This window comes from Alosa pseudoharengus, unplaced genomic scaffold (genome assembly GCF_046254945.1).
Source record: "Alosa pseudoharengus isolate Yale_2024_CS ecotype anadromous, Long Island Sound unplaced genomic scaffold, YU_APseudo_1.1 YU_APseudo_1.1_scf_4, whole genome shotgun sequence".
In the NCBI taxonomy this organism is placed as follows: Eukaryota; Metazoa; Chordata; class Actinopteri; order Clupeiformes; family Clupeidae; genus Alosa; species Alosa pseudoharengus.
Genome location: NW_027468774.1, coordinates 19,400,091 through 19,420,900, shown reverse-complemented (window position 1 = coordinate 19,420,900; position 20,810 = coordinate 19,400,091). Strand labels below are relative to the sequence as shown.

The following is a 20,810-nucleotide window of genomic DNA, read 5'->3' as shown; positions in this document are numbered from 1 at the left end:
AAAATTATCCCCTGGGGACATCAAAGACTATATCTGATCAGGCAGTCTAGGGACAGATTATGATGCTGTGTATGTTCCATTATTGTTACAGAAAAGGTCTCATTATGTATTTCTGTACAGGTTAAAGCCAAATAGAATAATACTGCAATCAGTCTCTTGGAATAACAGGCTTGAGGCTCCTCTTTACAACATTAAAGCAAGAACATGCTCATTTTAAGAAAATGTTTGGCAAGTATGTTTTGTATCTTAGTCATAATGTTAATAATCAGCAATAATCAGTTATGCAGGAATAACATCCACCTGTGCAGAAATAAAACATTTATTTTTATCTTCATAGAGCAAGTATGCAACTTAGTCACATGATAAACAGCAGCAAGAGAAAATAAAAAGAAGCTTTGCACTAGGCCTCTGAATGGCTTCCCTGAAGTGCCAAGTTGAAATGGCAGTAAATGTGATGAAGGGAGAAACACAGTGTTAACTTTACACCTGCACAAGATGTCTTTCTGGTGGAGGAAAATACAGGGGTGAATTAGAGGTTAAGGCAAAAGTGTTCTTCACTGTGTGAATCAAATCTAGTCGTATACTGTACATCCAAAAGTATCCACAGTAGACAAAAACACTGAATAAACTGAAGGACTGGCTGAGTGTTGCATGTCTAGCATTTCTGTGTGGAATCTATATGCAGACAGTACTTGAAAGCTGGGCCATGGCACAGAAACTACAAGTGCGGTTGAAAGTAAAGAAACACTTAAATGAAGTCCATGCTGAGGAGAACACATTTACAAATCAAGGCTCTATTGAAACTATCTGCTACTGTGTGTGCTTCCATGAGAGAAGTTCAGTATATGCTCTAAACTATCCTGGGAGATGGTACGAGTTCAAGTCTCCCAAAGCCGACTCAGTCATTTCAGACAACTAGGCCTGCCCAGTCTCTCCATTCAGCATCATCTGTCATGACAGTGAACTAAGTTTGCTTTGTGTCCCAGTCCTACTTTTGCTTTCAAGACAAATAAATTCCTGCACATTCAGTAGAGGACTTCCTACAATGTGCTCATATGCCTCTCCATCTCGGGCCCATATGCCTCTCCATCTCGGGCTTGTATCATAGATATCAGTAGGTATTTAAAATATTATTGTCAACAGACAAAGCACATAAATCACTAGCAACACTATCAGAGGGACGTTCATTCAATGTCAGCCCCACATACAGTATACATTCAGTATTTGTCCTATGGCAACATTATATCCTTAACGGTTATTCAACTTCAACAAGATACAGCGAAAATCTATCTACATAGGGAGAGAATGTACAATTTTAGATATTTGTATTATGTCATCTTGCTTTGTTGCATAAATTGCCTGTATCACTAGTGGCAATGTCAGAACTAATTAGCAAAATATACATGTATATCTCTCTAAAAGTTATATAAATAAATGTACTTCTCTACTCACTCCAGCTCACAGTTCCAGAACGATTGTATACAGCAGTTACCTGTCTACTCTAAACAATACAAATGAACACAAAACTTGACATCTTTGACATCGTGTCTTCCCACAGGCGTCCGAATCAGTCCAGATCAGTCTCTGCATCATGCTAGTGTCTCTGGGCTCCTCTCTCAGATGACGGGAGCCGATCTGTCATTGGTGACGGTGGGCCGCAGTCTGACAGTAGCAAATGGGTTTCCTCCACCTCTGTTGGGGGACGGGGGGTGGGGTGGCGGGTGGGGGGGTGGATGCGTGTTAGTAACATCCACACACAATGGGACGCAAAACATCTCTCCGATTATCTATACAAGTCAGCCAATGCATATTTTTTTAATTGATGGCCGTGTTGTGTGCAGCTGGGGCCGTGCTCTAGTGCCTGTCTGCACACTCCCAGGGCAAGTCTACAGCACATTTTAGTATCACAGAAAATAGTTACAGAAAAACAGACATATAGTTATTTGTCATATAGTGTCATATAGACATATAGTTATTGTCTTTTGCTGTCTCAAAAGACAGCAACGCTTTACAGTCCACAGTCATAAGATAAAAACAGCATGTTGCCCTGATGGATTTAAATGTTACAAATGCGTAACACCACTGTTAATAATAATCGTTGTGACTTAGTAACCTACACGCATGTCAACGTTGTTTTTATTTTTATGTTGTTAAGAACCCACCTCGGACAAAGAAATAAAAGAAATCTAAAGTGTCAAAATTTAGAAATTAGGTAAAGGCTATCGTAGAAGGCCTACACACAGTGAATCCTGACACCAGACATAATTTCACTGCATTTCTTACTTCCAGTAACTATATGCATGTGACAATAAACTTCCTTGTATCCTTGTATCCTAAGGGACAGATACTCACGCAAGGAAAGGTGGTCTTGAGATTCCATTCATTCTGTGCACCTGTAAGAAACAAAACAAAAAGTAACATTAGATAAAAGCTCAGTTCACAGTCTGTGTTTCTTTCTCTTCATGAACACACACACACACACACACACACACACACACACACACACGTGTCACAAGTATCAGATATCATCAAGGCTAGTCTCTGTTGCCACAGAAACCAAGTTCCTGTGACCGAACAGGATAAGGCACCTGAGCACACTCACTACCGTGTGACCGTATCAAACAGATGCGAGGAATGCTACACATCTGGAAAGACACGTCCCATGCTACTGTACCTTGTGCTAAAAACCTGACAGTGCAACATTCTACTAGCTCATACAGTCACAACACTAACAGCTTTTTTTTCATTTCTGTAGGCTGTTAAGGAAAAATCCAGTATTTGTATTTGGGAGGCACTTAGTGACAGATATGACACAATAGTTGCACTGGAGAGGTTGAATACGAGACAGCAACACTGTCAGAAACCATTTCAACAGTAAAGCAAAAAGGGCCCTTTACTTTAGTAAAATGACAAATGTATTTCAGAGTATAAGTGTGTGGAATATAATGAGGTTCAACACCATATAAAAGAGTGCACCATCTCCATCATCATGCAGCGCACCATTACTCCAATTTAAAAGAGGAATAATGAATTATTCAAATTCCATCCTGCATATGATTAATCTATTTCAATTAATACTGCAGCCTGACTGAAGAGTGATGGATGTGGGCTCTGCCCTGGCTCCATCTGGAGTCACTGCAATTTCATTTCCACAGTGGGGCTCTGAGTGGCAGTATCCCTGACCGGTCACAAGAGGGCACTGTCCACCTTTGTGCTGCGCCAGTAGTCCTCAGTGACCCTGTCTTCCGCAGTCCCTCATCGTCAGCCCTGCTGGGCTCATCTTCGGGCTGCCGCTGCCCAGCTGTCTGTCTGCTCTTAATCCCGATTTTAATAATCTCAGAGGGAGCAGAGTGAAGCCGCTCTGCCGGACTGTCCAATTTCTCAACTGGACGTTCTGCTATCAGTCAAAGATGTTTCCTCTCTCTCTCTCTCTCTCTTTCTTTCTCTCTCTCTCTCTCACACACACACACATACACACACAGATACATGTGCTTGTGAGATAAGGAGACAGAGAGTCTGGGGCATTGTGTCTTAACTTGGAAACTCTCAGCATGTGAATGTGTTTGCATGTGAATGTGTGTATCTGTCTATCTGTTGTGTTATGCTGATTAGATGCCTGCATGTCAGGTTCAAATGTTCTCTGATGAAACCAACTCACACACAGGTGGGACACACCCATAGTCGTTATCTCTAATACTCGTTTATCTCTCGCTCACTCTCCCCTTCTCCTTATATCTCTCCATCTCGGTCTCACTCTCGCTGTTTTTGTCTTGTTCTTTGGTTACGGGGGGGGGGGGACTATTTGTGTATTTGTTGAACCTGACAATTGTTGAAAAGCCATAGACAAATAATTGCATGTTTTTTTTTTTTTGTGTGTGTACACCGGCAGGTGCACCTGTCTCTTTGTAGTACCCGTCCACGTCTGTGTACTGTAGGTGAGTGAGTGTGTATGTGTTAATGTGTGTATGAGAGAGAGAGTGAGAAAGAGAGAGAGAGAGAGAGAGAGAGAGAGAGAGAGAGAGAGAAGAGAGAAAGGGAGTGTAGGTGAAGGTTTCAAGTTGATGTGTGCTCAGGTGGAATTCCATCGGATGAGAAGTGTACAGAATATTCACTTTCAACAGGCTGGGAGAGAATGGGGTGGGGAGAGAAGAGACACAGAAGAGACAGATGAAAGGCATGACAGAGAGAAAGAAACTGAAAAGTACAGAAAAAAAGAGGGCAAAACCACTGGAACGAGAGCGAGGGATGCAGAGAGCTCAAAGATGGACTGATACCACGGCCGAAACTCCAGCGAGGGAGCTGATAAATATTTCACACTGGCCGAGGGAGCATGGCACAGTGGCGACGTCTCCTCTTACCTCTCACCATTCAGCCGTCCTCACCAAACATCACAAATCAGAGCCAACACCACCACAACCACCCCGCACACACACACACACACACACACACACACACACACACAAAGCTAGCCCTAGTTGGCCACAAAAACACACCGTGTGTGTGTGAGTGTGTGTGTGGTGTGTGTGTGTGTGTGTGTGTGTCTTGGGTGATTTCCTATTCCACCAACGTGAGCGAGAGAATGGGCCAGCGGAGAGTTGAGCCAGCGGTGGCCAAACTAATTAAGGTGAGAGGAGAGCTCAGGCCCAGATCAGATGTCACGCTCTGGACCAGCTCCGGCTTCTCTCAGGGCTGCCTGCGTGTGATGCCGGGAGTGGCGGGCGTCACGGCAGCCTGCAGCCCGGTGTTGGGTTCCAATGGGGCTGCTCCCAGCAGAGAGACAGAGAGCAAGCGAGCCAGAGAGAGAGAAAGAGAGAGAGATAGAGAGATAGAGAGAGAGAGAGAGAGAGGTATTACCAGTAACTGTAGGCCGAGATCACCGCATTACCTGCTGGGACCAACAGTCATTATGCCACCCCATGTTTCTCTGAGCTTTGCGCTCTCAGGAAATTAGGGTTGTTTACATGTTAATCATTCACAGATGGGGGGGGGGGTCATGTGACTGAGTCCTGCTGTTTTCTACAGACGGTCACGTTACTGATGCATCACAGAGAGTGACTGGCACATGAGGGGAGTGAGGACCACAGCCAGGCCACACAGTGAGTGTAGTACAGACCAAAGATTCTAGAGCGCTACGCGCCGCTCTAGAATCTTTGCTACAGACTCATCACGCTGGGCCAAAACAAAGCACGGCTATGTTTTCCTCCTGCAAATCTGCTTTGCTGCAGGCTTCAGTCCAACCCCTTAGAGAAAGGCCTCAGTACACCTGATTCAGCTGGTTAGGTTTGACAATAATGTAAATAATGTAAATGAGAGCTTAGCTGTGTTGTCTCTGGGCTGCCATTACATATTGCAAAACAGTGCAAACCAGGACACTGTAGACATGCATTAGAGAGGCTCTCCGTGCGCGCAGTTAGACACATTACAACAGCAATACATCAGTAATCCGAGCAGACTGATATAATCGGCTCTCTCAGCCCCCAGGAGGACGCGCCCCAGGGGCCAGCCAAAGGCTTCGAATGAGTCGGCTGCCCAGTGTCCAGGAAGGGGTTACGGGCGCGCACACACACACACACACACACACACACACACGGACACACACACACACGGACAAAGTAAAGCTGACGTGTTGATTAAGAGTCAGCTGAATTTGCTTTTGATGTCACACCTGAAGCGCACAATTTAATTTGCATAGTCATATGTGCGGGCCAGGTCATCAGAATATGGCAGGGGTACGGTCAGCAGTGAGTTTGCATTCATGTAAAGTGAGAATGAGAGAGGGAGAGAGGGAGGGAGGGAGAGAGGGAGGGAGGGAGGGAGATGTGTGGAGGAACAAGCAGACAGGGAGGAAGGACAGGTAGTGAGAGGACAGAGAGAATGAGAGAGGGAGAGGGAGGAAAATGGCCAAAACAAAGGATGACAGAGAGAGGGGGAGACAAAAAGACAAGAAAATGAAAAAGAGAAAAGTGCAAAGTGTGTGTGTGTGTGTGTGCTTATGGGAGAGAAATACAGAGACACAGAGAGAGAGAGCGAGAGAGAGAGAGAGAGATGGGGGAAAGAGGGAGAGAGAGAGTGAGAGAGAGAGAGCGAGAGGGAGAGGGAGAGAGAGAGAGAGAGAGAGGGGGAAAGAGGGAGAGAGAGAGCGAGAGAGAGAGAGGGGGGGAAAGAGGGAGAGAGAGAGCGAGAGAGAGAGAGCGAGTCTGTCTCCAGCCGTCCCAGTCCCCCCAGCCCCAGCAGCAGGGGATTTAGCCCTGTTGTTCACAGGCAATCCTCTTTAAAGGTGTGTGTGTGTCTGATCCTCTGAAGACACACTGGAGGGGGTAATCATATCCATCTCAGGCTACACACACACACCTACACACACACACACACACACACACACACACACACACACACACACACACACACACACACACACACACACAGCGGTCATCTCTGGAGGGCATCACTGCTGAGGGAACTCATGGCCACATATGCCACATGTGCCAGACAGCCAAGCCTGTGACTTTGGCTGCAGTTATGTAAGCTGTTTGCACTGCTGGCAAACAGAGATGAGAGGTGAGAGAGAGAAAGAGAGAAAGAGAGAGAGAGAAAGAGAGAGAGAGAGAGAGAGAGAGAGAGAAAGAGAAAAGGAAAAGTGTTTGAGAATGGAGAAGACGGAGGGACGAGCAAAGTTAGGGTGTAGAGGAAAGACGACTGACCGCCTGACTACTGACCGTGTTCGGGGCGGTGTTGGGAGTGCTGTGGGAGTTCTGGGCCGGGCTCGGCTGAGTCCTGGTGGGGGAGTCGCTGTAGTCGGGTGGGGGGAGAACCACTGGAGCGTACTCATGCTCCGCCTCCTGCTCATCCTCCTGCTGCTGCTGCTGCATCAGGTTGGCCACACTTTTACTGCGCACCGGTGGATGATACACACTGACACACACACACACACACACACACAAACACACACACACAAATTTACATTTCATTCAATTCATCGTCATGGTGATATATCCATTAGTATCACTACGTAATAAGGCTACACATAAGGCTGTTATACACTTATACACTATATAAACAGTATATGCTCTATTGCCACATGTCTAAAACGCACTTCTTGTCTATATGGTGTCACAAGCACACACTAATTTGATAGTTTAAATTACAGTGCTGCAGCTGGTCTTTGTTCTGGAGAATAGAGGCAACCAGTGATGTGTGGCCGGCTCGTAAATGAAATGGCCTTACATAGGAGTTTACCTTAGCTTACGTTTCCTAATCTACACAGGCACAGACTGATCTGTATCAGTCAGAGTTGTGAAAACAAAGTGTGTGTGTGTGTGTGTGTGTGTGCATGGGTGTGTGCGTGAGTGTGCATGTGTGTGTGTGTGTGTGTGTGTGTGTGTGGATGCGTGCATACATGTCAATGTGTGTGTGTGTGTGTGTGTGTGTGTGTGTGTGTGTGTGTGTGTGTGTGTGAGTGTGTATGTGTGCGTGTGTGCGTGTGTGTGGATGCGTGCATACATGCCAATGTGTGTGTGTGTGTGTGCATGCATGCGTGTCAATGTGTGTGTGTGCATGCGTGTCAATTTGTGTGTGTGTGTGTGTGTGGGTGAGTGTTAATGAGTGTTAATTGTGCATGAGTGAGTGTTGTGTTAGTGAGTGAGTGTTACCTGTTATTGGCCGCAGGTTCTGTATAAGCCTGGCAGTAAGAGCTCGGAAACCAACCCCTCCTGAAACAGGTAAAACGGTACAAGGGGTACAACATTACAAACACCAGCCAGCTACAACCATGCTATGCACATCCCAAAAGACCATCCACATACGTATAATTATAACCATTAGTGTTCCACTATGCACTTTTCAAACTTAGTTGCAAATTTGCTAAATAGTAAGGAATCAATATCACAATCTACTAACCCAAGAAGACAACTCTGCATGTGATTAAAACATGATTGATAAACATGAACGTAGACATACAACAGAATATAAAATATCAGCTAATTACTCAAATTCAGAGAGTGAACGTAACAAGACAAAGGGGTCTGATGGTGGAAAGTCTGAAGGGAGGGAATGTGTGCAGCTTGCTATGACTGTATCACTCTGTATCTGATTATTAGGGAACAGGAGCAACAGGCCAAACATGTAGAGGAGGGTTAGTTCATGTGTGCGGCACAGAGAATACCATGGCATCTCCAAAAAAGGACATTTTGCCTTAATAAACGACTTACATTGTTCGTAAACGTTGCGGTAAACAAATTACTTGAAAACATAGCTTCATGGTCTTTGTTTGTGTCCCACTTCATATTTATAGTCTCACTCCCCTCTGTATTCCATCAGGAAGTGGGGCGTGCTTGGCCACCGGTGCGTGGGTGTGTGGGTATGTATTCACTTGGGATGAAAAAGCCTGGGTAAAACTCTTTTCAGCTGGCTGGGTGCTGGTCAGGGTGTGCCCAGCAGTGTCCAGCCAATCATGAGGCATGGCATGGTATTGTGAGGCCTATGTCCAGCTCAACTGGTACTAATAACCCTACAGGAGCCGTTAAGCTGAGGATTTATACATGTTTTTATAAACCAACAATCAAAGTTGAAAGAACTTAATGGTATTCAAATACACTAGGATGATGGCTGGCTTAAAATAAAAGAAGTTGCTTAGCTTGATGTGTGACCACAGAATAAAACAGGTTTATTTTCACTGCTGGATTCCTTTCAAAATCTCTCACTCATGGGTATGAATAATGCAGTGATAATCAGCCATATTTGTCTGTAACTTTAAAGGAGAGTAGATGCAAATGTTCTTCCTTTATGTTTTGTTTTCTGATTCATCATGAAGTGGAGAACTTCACATGGTGTCTCTCACAGTCACACCATGCTTGATTCATTTGAGGGGAATTAATGTCACCACACACATTCTCATCACTGTGGAGACACACAGTGCATCAGCTCCCGCCCAATCACCCCCCCACACACACACACACACCCACACAAATGAACTCTGATCTGCTGCCTGCCGTTTGCTGAATTCAATCGGATTCCCCCTTTGCTCTGGTAATCTGCTCACATTTCCAGGGGGGAAGGACCTGGAGGCAACAGAAATATTTGGCTGCAGATGGTGGTGGTGGCAGAGGAAGGGGTGGGGGTGGGGGTTAGGTGTGCCCAGCTTGTTTTTCTGAGCCTCCAGCTGAGCCCTGATTACATTTCCGCAGCCGCCGCCATGACATTTTCATAGCCGCTGTGCTCCACATCTCAATAAGACAGAGACGGAGAGGGGGAGAGAGAGATTGACTGAAAGAGAGAGAGATGGAAAGAGAGAAGGGGGGGGGCATCAAAATGCCACATTCAAGGTACCAAAGAGTTTTGAGATATTTCTCTTGAGAAATCATTACTTGTTTATCTCAAACATATTTCCTCAAAACAACAACATTGGCAGACATTACTCTAGAGATGTTTTTATGCTGAAAAATTCCATCCTTATCTTGACAGACTATTTTCACTCATTTTCACACATTAACACTGACAGATAATGGGCAAAATCTTCTACATCAGGAGGTGAAATATTGTGCCCCACAGCATCATATTAGCTGCGTCTACTCAGCTCAGCCCGGTTGCTCTACTCTCTGCACTTGAGTCTCTCCGTTATTATAACCTCCATGACTGGCATGAGTGGGAGTCATTCCAGATTAGTGGGAGTCATTCTTGTGGCTCCTTCCCTACTCAACCTTTAACAGCCTGGACACCATTGCTAGCAGTGAGCACCATGGCTATGTGGGACTAAGTTCTGTTGCCAAGAGAGAACTTTTGGACAACTTTTGGGGATATGTCAGAAGATCATGAGATATTGTGTTCTGGAAGCTTGTTTCTTGTCATAGAAATCCAACAATTGCTAATGAAGTCCTTACAGTTTTCTATATCACTTGTGTATTGGTATTACTGAATGGCTATGCCAAGCCAGTGCCCTTACTGCTTGGTGTTGTCCAGCTCCCCGTACAGCCAGCCGTCCCTCTCCTGCGGGATGAGCAACGTGATGATGTCGCCCTCGTCGAAGCAGAGCAGCGTGCTGTTGTTGCTGGCCGCGTGGGGGAAGATGGTGCGCACGCGCGGCCGCCGGACCATGTTGTTGAGGCCCGACGACACGGACACGGCTCGCTGCAGACTGCCGTTCTCCTCGCCGCCGCCGCCATGCTCTGGAGGGAAACACAACACACCTCAGCACTGTAGCATCATAACACTACAGCCCTACAACCCAACAACCCAACAGCCCTACAACACTACAGCCCAACAGCCCTACAACCCTACAGCCCTACAGCCCTACAACACTTCAGCCCTACAACCCTACAGCCCCACAATCCAACAGCCCTACAACACTACAGCCCTACAACTCAACAGCCCTACAACTCTACAACTTTACAACCCAACAGCCCTACAACCCTACAACACTACAGCCCCACAACCCAACAGCCCTACAACACTACAGCCCCACAACCCTACAGCCCTACAACTCTACAACTTTACAACCCAACAGCCCTACAGCCCTACAACCCTACAGCCCTAAAACCCAACAGCCCTACAACCCTACAGCCATACAACCCAACAGCCCTACAGTCTTACAACCTAACAATCCTACAACACTACAGCCCTACAACTCTACAACTCTACAACCCAACAGCCCTACAACCCTACAGCCCTACAACTCTACAACCCTACAACACTACAGCCCCACAACCCAACAGCCCTACAACCCTACAACACTACAGCCCCACAACCCAACAGCCCTACAGCCCTACAACCCTACAGCCATATAACCCTACAACACTACAGCCCCACAACCCAACAGCCTAAAACCCAACAACCCTACAACCAAACAACCCTACAGCCCTACAACCAAACAACCCTACAGCCCTACAACCAAACAACCCTACAGCCCTACAGTCCAACAACCCTACAACACTACAACACTACAACTCAACAACCCTACAGCCCTACAGCCCAACAACCCTACAGCCCTACAACACTACAGCCCTACAGCCCTACAACCTTATTTTTCATCACCACATCAATGCAGTCCCAAATTGAAGTCAGTGTACAATAAAGCACAGCTTACATGCTGACTCCATACATTAATGTTTAGAACTTGACAAACACGTCAATATCATAATATCTCATCAACGGAACACTACGGTTAACCCGACATGATGCAGGCACAGTTTAACCTGAAATCTCATGAGGGGAAATTAGTTTTCTTTTTTCATTCTTCTGAGCAATACATGCGCACTTGAACAAGGTGATCCACTTGAGGGAGTGCATGTGTGGATATGGACTACTGCAGATCACTGAGGATTACAAATGACCACAGAGAATCACTGAAACCCCTGAGACCACTGAGAAAGAGAGGAGGACAGTCTTGCCATTGGTGTGTTGTGGTCTGCCCGTCTCCTGGCTGAACATGTTGGCCAGTGGACTGGTCTGGGCCTTCAGCACCGGCGCTGGCGGTGGAACCATTGTGTCCGAGTTATTCTGCGAGAGACACAATGAAAGAAATCAGTCAGGAGAGCATTGTTTCATAGACTGTGTGGCCATGATGGAGGAACTGCCTTTGAGCATTACATTTCCCAAGGTCTACCTAGAGCAGCATCACCAAGCAGCAGAACAGGCATAGTTCAGGAAAGACGGGGGCTAAAGCAGCAATAATAGTGACTGCATCAATAGTATTACCGCTTGTCCTAAACTGCATACGAGTGTCCAACTGTCGCATAGCACTGAATGTCCTCTGTCCACACTGAATCTGTTCAATATGCCATTCTATTGCGTCGTGTCTCATTCAATATAGCAGAACAACACGAGCAACAGACAGAAAATACAAACAGGGCGTCCGACAAAAGTTCTACTCAAAATGTCGTGCTGCACAGCACTGCTTCATTTATGTCCAGTCAGGACATTCTAATTGAAAAGAAAGTGACCAGACTGATTATGTCGCGTCCAGTTAGGCTGCGCTGTTGACTTCATTGTCCTTGCTTCTTTTAGGAGGTTTACCGCTTACCAAACTAACTCATTCAGGTTTTTCGCTAAATCATAAACTTGGAATACCCCACAGCAATAGGCTTGTCCATGATAAGACTGCCCTGTGACCTGTGCCCCATCTCTGGAGGCAGGGCCGCGGAAGGCAATCCTGCGCCCTGGGTGAAATAGGAATATGTCGCCCCCATGTTCATAGACTGTGTGCCACTTTCGACTGTGTGCTACTTTCGCAGAAGCCCCTGGCTACAGCGTGCAATGTGGGGGAGCTCAACGTTGCTACTTTCCAGCGCTACTGGATGGCAAGGAAAAATAAAAAAAAATGTTGCGGGACAATTGAGGAGCATCTCGCTGCACTTGGGACAATTGCGACCAGGCCTCACAGAAAAAATGGTAGCCTACAATTAAACAATTAGGATTTTCACGAAACATAAAATATATTATTATTACAGGCTATTATACAGAAGTCGGACTACCTATTTAATATGATGCCGTATGTTAGGTGTGCATTTAAAGCTGCAGTTGGCAATAATTTTTTGATCATATTCACTGAAACCGACACTATATGCTCCGACAGAACAACATAAATCAGCCGGTTTTAGAAAAAAACCTGCACTTCTACCTCCACCTAAAGCCTGTCATTTGTTTTGCAAAAATCAACAGCTCCCAGTTCTTCTGGTCCAATCAGAGCAGGGCTGTGTGAGATCTGACTGTCAATCACAGTCGGGTGTGCACTGACGAGAACAAATTCGATGAGAGGGTGCTCGTGGTAGTGGGGGAGAGGTATGAGAGTTGTAAACATTAAACATTTTGGCTAAGTCCCCTCAATCTGTCAGACTTGCCAACTGCAGCTTTAAACGTGACATTAGGAACGCACTTCAAGTGTCGCTGTCTTATATAGGACCATCTTATTGCGGGGAAACGAGCTCATTGCTCCCCTGATTCGGTGACATGGTGAGATTCAGATTTTACCTTATTACATTGTCGTCCCTCTAGTACGTTCCACTGCTAGCAACCTGACGATTCAGGCTGAAGATCAGCACCCATACACGGGAGAAATGTTTTTCAACCTGTGCACTTTTCTGTATTCTGCAGCACTATGCTTTGAACGTCTCATTCGTTACTGTTATTTAACCAATATCACTGAAAATGAATTACTTACTGCTCCCGCATTTACAGTTTTTTCTGAATGCTTAAACACATTTTTTGTAACTATGGCTTTTTTTGCAAAACTCTACACACAAATGGCAAAACCACTCACTGAGTTCGCAAAACTAACAGCTCAAACACTGCTTTGCACTCAGTTTGCAATTTTGTAACACACACTTTGCACAACTGTAGGCACAATGGCAATTATTTACACTATTTTGCCAACTCTCTGGCACACTTTCTCATGTGAAAACTGTTTTAGATAATTAGTTCACTTTGCAATCAGCCTAAGCACTATAAATAAGCCACAGGTAATGTACAATGGGTACAATGGAGTGAGCAGGAAGAGTGAGAAGAGAAAGAAATAGCCCTTTTACAGACAAAAAAACAGTCTACATGTGGGGATATTGTCATGTCAGGCCTGGATACATCATTCCAGAATATATTTTTCCCGGTGCCTTGGACTAGGACATTGCATGTGATGTAGACAGAATTTTGAGAGAGACGACCCGATGTAGACTGATTTGTTTTGTCTCAGTGAAATGCTATTTTGTGTTTGTTTTGATGTGTGTAAATAAACACTGAAGTTTGGATCCCTGTATGTTTACAGAACTATGACAAAAGTATGACCTCAAACTGACATAGTCTACCTTGTGCACAGAGAAAGCAAAAGCTAGATGTGTTTTTTATTCATACCATCAGTGTGTTGTTGGCACATTGTGTGCTTACTATTGTGATGGCTTGTGTTTACTGTTAGATACGAAAACACCATTTTTACGAAGGTGTGAAGAGTTAAGCAAGGTGTGTTAGCTTTTGCAAGAGAACTACAATGTTTTGCTGATTGGGTGAGAGGTTTTGCCATTTGTGTGTAGAGTTTTGCAAAAAAAGCCATAGTTACAAAAAATGTGCTTACAGTTTTTTTCAAATGCTTACACACAAAATCTTTGCTTGTCACACAATTTTCTAAACATGTCTTCCAAACATCATAACCCCACACCAAATCTGCAAAACCATACACTAATTCTCAGTGTTTGACTCAGTTTTCAATTGACTAAAACACATTTTGCAAAACACCACACACAATGTTCTACTTAACACACAAAAATCGAACAGGAAGCAACTTGATTTCATTTTTCAAACACAACCCATCAAAATGCCACACTAAATAACCAGTGCTTCACTCTCTCTCTTCACATGTGTAAACACTCATTACTTTACTGAACACCATCCAATCATTGCCTTAGTATAGGCCTATGAGTAGACATACTGTACTCTCTATGTAGGTATGGATTGAAATCCAATACGGTTGAAATGTTCAGAATCAATGCAGATACTTTGAAAGGAATGTTCTACAAAAAGTCGACTTTATGTACAGTAAAACTTGTCTTTTTTACTATATTTTTGTGTCTCCCCAAGTTACCATTAGCTCAATAATTTTTTCTATAGACCTATGAATACATACACAACCCCCCCCTCCCCCCCCTCCCCCCCGCCCACACACATAAACACACACACACACACTTTTCTTTGGAAAAAGCAAAGTAATTTGATAGTAGTCAGTCATTTCCGTCTTAGGCAAGATCGATCAGCTTTTTCAGAACTCCATGTACATCTGGTGGTCATTGTATTTTGCTTTGCTTTGTTCTTGTTGCTGTAAAATACTGTATTTGCAACAGCAAATTATTTGCGAAAAATCACTATTTTTGGTTTCAATAATTCTGTGTATTTCAACTTCTCTCTGTACCGTAACTTTCACTCTTGTATGGAAATACATAAAGCCTATGAAAGACAGAAGAGCGTTAGGTTTTGAGCATCAGTGTCTATATGATGTATCCAAAATGTCATATTATGACAAAAGTGTTTGTAATGTGAGGCGAATGTTTGATTTAAACATGTGTTTTTGACATTTTGAATGTAGTGTGTCATTTTGCTGGAGATTTGAGGCATTTTGCATTTTGTGTGAGCAATTGTGGGTTTTGTGTGTGGAGTTTTGAAAAATAGACACAGAGTTTTGAAAACGTGTGTAAACAATTGTAAAAAACTGTAAACAATCAGAAAAAACTGTAAGCAAGGTGTGTTAGCTTTTGCAAGAGAACTACAATGTTTTGCTGATTGGAATCAGAAATAACTGTAAACCGTCTATATCATTATTTGACAATCAATGTGTTTTCAATGTTGTAGCCTATAGCTTGCCACACTGTGCCACACTTTTGCAAGAGAACTACAATGTTTTGCTGATTGGGTGAGAGGTTTTGCCATTTCTGTGTAGAGTTTTGCAAAAAAAGCCATAGTTACAAAAAATGTGCTTACAGTTTTTTCTGATTGCTTAAGCACATTTTTTGTAACTATGGCTTTTTTTGCTAAACTCTACACACAAATGGCAAAACCTCTCACCCAATCAGCAAAACATTGTAGTTCTCTTGCAAAAGCTAACACACCTTGCTTAACTCTTCACACCTTTGTAAAAATGGTGTTTTCGTATCTAACAGTAAACACAAGCCATCACAATAGTAAGCACACAATGTGCCAACAACACACTGATGGTATGAATAAAAAACACATCTGGCTTTTGCTTTCTCTGTGCACAAGGTAGACTATGTCAGTTTGAGGTCATACTTTTGTCATAGTTCTGTAAACATACAGGGATCCAAACTTCAAGTATTAGTGTTTATTTACACACATCAAAACAAACACAAGTGTGTTTTTCCAAGTCAAAACACAAAATAGCATTTCACTGAGACAAAACAAATCAGTCTACATCGGGTCGTCTCTCTCAAAATTCTGTCTACATCACATGCAATGTCCTAGTCCAAGGCACCGGGAAAAATATATTCTGGAATGACGTATCCAGGCCTGACATGACAATATCCCCACATGTAGACTGTTTTTTTGTCTGTAAAAGGGCTATTTCTTTCTCTTCTCACTCTTCCTGCTCCCTCCATTGTACCCATTGTACATTACCTGTGGCTTATTTATAGTGCTTAGGCTGATTGCAAAGTGAACTAATTATCTAAAACAGTTTTCACATGAGAAAGTGTGCCAGAGAGTTGGCAAAATAGTGTAAATAATAGCCATTGTGCCTACAGTTGTGCAAAGTGTGTGTTACAAAATTGCAAAGTGAGTGCAAAGCAGTGTTTGTGCTTTTAGTTCTGCGAACTCAGTGAGTGGTTTTGCCATTTGTGTGTAGAGTTTGGCAAAAAAAGCCATAGTTACAAAAAATGTGTTTAAGCATTCAGAAAAAACTGTAAGCAATCAGAAAAAACTGTAAACCGTCTATGTCATTATTTGACAATCAATGTGTTTTCAATGTTGTAGCCTATAGCTTGCCACACTGTGGCGCCCCTGGTAGTTTGGTGCCCAGGACAATTGCCCAGAATGTCCATGCCTTCCGCCGACCCTGTCTGGAGGAGCCACTGGGCTTGTCTGCGGTGTGGTGTCCAGACTCACCCTGCTGTGGCGCTTGGTCTGAGGCGAGGGCTGGGGGGTCATAGCCACAGGCGTGCGCACGCCCTCTATCATGGACACGATGCTGTCAGGCATGTTGGTGGCGTCGCCACATTTGTCCTGCCAGGTGGGCAGCTTCAACGTGAGCATCTCCTTCGACTGAAACACACAGAGCAGAACGGTCACAGATTGAGTCATTTATTTTTTGTGTGTTACTGGACTGGTAAGCACCTTGTATTGCAAGTCTGCTTAACATATAAATAAGCATGTACTGATAATATGACGCATATTAGGAACGAGCAAGAATCTTTCGGTTATTTTTTGGCAATAGCAAAGCAAGTTGGCCCCTCCAGCATACAACATCTCAATCAATGAATTAAACAAACAAATTAATCTTTTACAAAACAGAATATCTCTTACTGCCCGGTTGATCTCTAATCCATATTCACAAAGTGAAGCTTAAAACTAGACTCCCGACACTAGAAATTAGTTCTCTCAAGTATAGTAGAACTATGGTGTATGCATTCAGCCTGAGAACAAAAGTGCTCATTGGTCATCTGCAGGTCTGTCACCTTTTCGTGGAAGCTGGCGAAGTGGTCAGAGAAGATGCAGTGCTTGTCTACTAGAAAGCAGAAGCGCCTCTTCTCCTCCAGCAAGGCCTCCCTGCAGCCATCAGCAATGAACCGCTGCATGTCCACCTGCCTCTGGGTGAGTGTCTCCAGGCACTGGCCAAAACAACACACATACACACGCACGCACGCACACACACACACACACACAAAAAAACACACAATACCATCAAATCAAAGGCAGAGTGCATCCAGCAGCGGTCTTTATCTCCCACCCCACACCACACACACACACACACATGTCCACAGAACACTAGGAGGATAAAAGGGAACACGCGTCTTCTTTTGAAAAGACAAAACAATGGAGCCAGTGACTAGCCGCTGAGGACGGCCAGGGCAGGCAGATAATGCTATCAGCCAGCAGTCAGACGGACAGGACAGCACGTCCAGGGCACGGGGCTGCTGCTAGGGAGAAAACAAAGGCGAGATGACCTGATTGCAGGGAGGTGTCTGCTGAACCATCACACACTGTAGGAGTGAGACTGTGTACACACACACACACACACACACACACACACACACACAAGCACACACACACATACACAGAGTGGTGTTGTGAGTTAAGACCCTCTTAGTACTGCAGTTCAAACTCTTCTACTTCTATAGCTACTGTACTGCCATTTTCTATCTGTGTTAATGTTGTAGGTAAGCTAAGCTCACATTTTTCAGCAAAAAGTCTTTTGGTGGCACCATAGACTGTATATATAGAACTATATATATACAGTCTATGGGTGGCACATAATTAGTAGTTCAAAAATGTACTTTATAATAGGAAGTTATCCTGAAATAACCTGTGCAACACTGTTGCTGTCCAACAATAAGAGTTTTTCCAAGTGATTCTCTTCCACTTTAAAACTGACCCCACTGGATGTCATGTTGGTGTTGAAAGCGACTGCCGAATGAAAATGACTCATTCAAACAGAGTGAATATGGAGGATGACTCAGCATTCAGTTTTGTATCTGTGTGTGGACACCATGAGCGTGAGTCTGTGGGGGACAAACTCAGGATGCAGAAAAACACGAGTCAAGTACCTCTCCAGATGTCTTCAGTGACATGTTTCAACTACAATTTTTTTTTTAGAAAGTTCTTTAAGGTCAATGTGACTTTTGCTATTTGCAATAATGACAAAGCTCAAGTCAAAGACAATACTACATGTAACAGTTGAGAAGGCACCTTGATAATAAAATGTTTGTTCCTACACAAGGTTTCACAGTTTCAATGAACAGCACATGCACCACTGTCGTAGCCTGGAAGCCAGCCCAACTTTAACCCTGCCCACAAAATTTGAGGTCGGGAAATTCGGACTGGACTTAGTCCATTGACAAGCAACTATGCACGAACCAGAGCGGTTCGCACCAATCAAATTGTCTGGGCGGGCTTTATTCGATGTTGGACAGATGAACAATGGTGCCTAGTCTATCATGTCACCTGAGCGTGGTTCGGTTGATTTTGTTTACAACAAAAAGGTTGTCGCTAGAGAAGCTATACATTTAGATTTCGCTATCTTGTCTGTTGTACAAGACGTTGACAGCGCAATAACTTTAAAAAATGATCAAAAACTAAACTAAACTAAAACAGCGAGAAGAAGGATGTTTTGGCTGTTCTCCCAACAGTATTCACGATAGGCTATGTCATTGCTTCGATTGGTTAGATCTATCCAATTGAGTGCATTTTTTCCCCTGTATCAGTGATAATCACGTCCCAATCAAGCAGTATCAGACTCAAATTCTGACTAGAGTTGAGTATGGCTACATCAGGCTACCACCATTGTAGAAAAAAACAAACAATCTGATGATGTGAGGCTAATAAGGGCCTTGTGATGAGAGATACCGGTATAAATGCCCAAAACACAAATTCACCGATAAAAATCCTGGAATACCCTGTTATGATGAGACCAGCATCCCTTAAAATAAAAGCTGGCAAACATTCCCTACATCACTTGAAGATTCTGTATAACTGTTTTCTGTACAGCTTTGATGTTCACAGCATCTGGGGCTGGGTGCTTTGAACACATGCACGTCATCATGATATCAACAGAATAATCAGCCATTTTGAAGTGCAGTGTCAAGCCCAATATCAAAAAGCAATATCCACCGAAAAATCCTGTGTCCAGAAGCATGGCAGTGACCCCAATATACACTTCAAAAAAACACTGAGGAATGTTTCAACACAGCAGGGATCCCAGATGGCCAAGAGAGTCCAGATCTAAAATCCACTAGAAAGCCAGATATATTTGAAAAACAGCAGCTGTGAAGAAACACTCTTAAAGTCTGGAAGATGTAGGGCAGTTTGTCCAGGAGGAAAGAGCCAACCTGAAGCCGCAGCAAGGAGTCCTGGAGATGAAATGACAGCAGGAAGGGCTTGATTGCAGCAATTTCAAAAAGCTGCAAGGAAACTACTAATGACATCTAGGGTGGTGATTATTTTGAGAATGTAATTTTGTGGCATTTCTTTCTGACACATATAATGTATGTGCCGCATCATTTTAATCTTTCCTTACTCCATAAAATTACTCACAATTCAAAATTCAACACAACTTCACAAGTTTTTTTTCTTTTTGACTGAGACACAAAAATATGCTAAAAAACAAAAATGATGAGTGGAATTGGAGAGTTTTAGCCACATGTTCAACTGGGCTCCAGGAGCCAGAGCTGGTCGTAGAGGAACTCTGGCCTCAGGGGTTAGGGATTTAAAGTTCAGGAGTCAAGGTTGTGGATGGTGCAGGACGACCTAATCTCTGTGGGATTACCAGTGACCCCAGAACCCGTAGCCTTGGTGAGGACATCCATATTAGAACACTGTTGGTGAGGACACCCTCAGGCACTGCAAGTCCCTCTGAAAGTGGACCCATGCTCTGAGCTCTATTCTGAGGAAACACTGTTGCCCTGGCTACATGCTGGCCAATAAAACTGTTGCAAACATGTCCAGAGGCAGGAGAGGCCAGGCTTTGGTGAGGGAGTCACTGGACGCTCGCTCAGGAGGCACATGGGCGTTCAGTCTTAGAGCTGGCTGAGAGTGGCCCTGTGGAAGCTGGGGGGAGCTGATATTTTTTGTCTCCTCTGAAATCACAATGCCCTTTCACAAAAGGGTACAGTCCCCAACCCTCAACACACACACACACACACACACACACACACCAAGTTTTCATGGAAAATAATGGAGAAATGAGGAAGTGACTCATGACAGAGTTTTGGGTTTCAGAGAGCCTCTCTCTCTCCTATTCTTTTAATTCTCTCCTTCCTTCTTCCTCCTCACTCCCTCTCTCTCTTTATCTCTGTATGAAAGTATAACCACTAAGTCTCACCATACATCTCTCCCTCCCTCTAGCTTTCTGTCCTTTAGGGCTCTAGAGTCCAGTCTCTCTCTCTCTCTCTTTATCACCATTCTTCTTCCTGGTTTTTTGAACAAGCAACAAAGGCCTCACCACAACAAAGCACCATTTTATGTTGTTCCAATCATCTGAGCATTATTTCCATCCACATGCATGGATGTGAAGCCAGGTTGGAGTCCTGTGGGCTCATACATTAGCAGGTAAGGCTGGAACTCTCTGGTCTAGATGGTGAGCGGCCGCCTCCACATGGCTCTAGTCTAAAACACACACT

The 20,810-nt window shown here is 44.1% G+C and overlaps 1 protein-coding gene across 1 annotated transcript in view; it reads right to left on the bottom strand.

Moving 5' to 3' along the window:
* Positions 1 to 303: 303 nt before the first annotated feature.
* The window catches only part of baiap2l1b (BAR/IMD domain containing adaptor protein 2 like 1b), a 49,325-nt gene continuing 28,818 nt past the window's right edge, over positions 304 to 20,810 (bottom strand). The window contains exons 7-14 of the mRNA XM_076265162.1: positions 17,151 to 17,303; positions 16,582 to 16,737; positions 11,379 to 11,487; positions 9,935 to 10,157; positions 7,647 to 7,706; positions 6,714 to 6,909; positions 2,353 to 2,393; positions 304 to 1,692 (exon numbers count right to left, since the gene is read on the bottom strand). Coding sequence (XP_076121277.1) covers positions 1,617 to 1,692; positions 2,353 to 2,393; positions 6,714 to 6,909; positions 7,647 to 7,706; positions 9,935 to 10,157; positions 11,379 to 11,487; positions 16,582 to 16,737; positions 17,151 to 17,303 — 1,014 coding nt within the window. The 3' untranslated portion in view covers positions 304 to 1,616. The remainder of the gene's footprint in view (positions 1,693 to 2,352; positions 2,394 to 6,713; positions 6,910 to 7,646; positions 7,707 to 9,934; positions 10,158 to 11,378; positions 11,488 to 16,581; positions 16,738 to 17,150; positions 17,304 to 20,810) is intronic.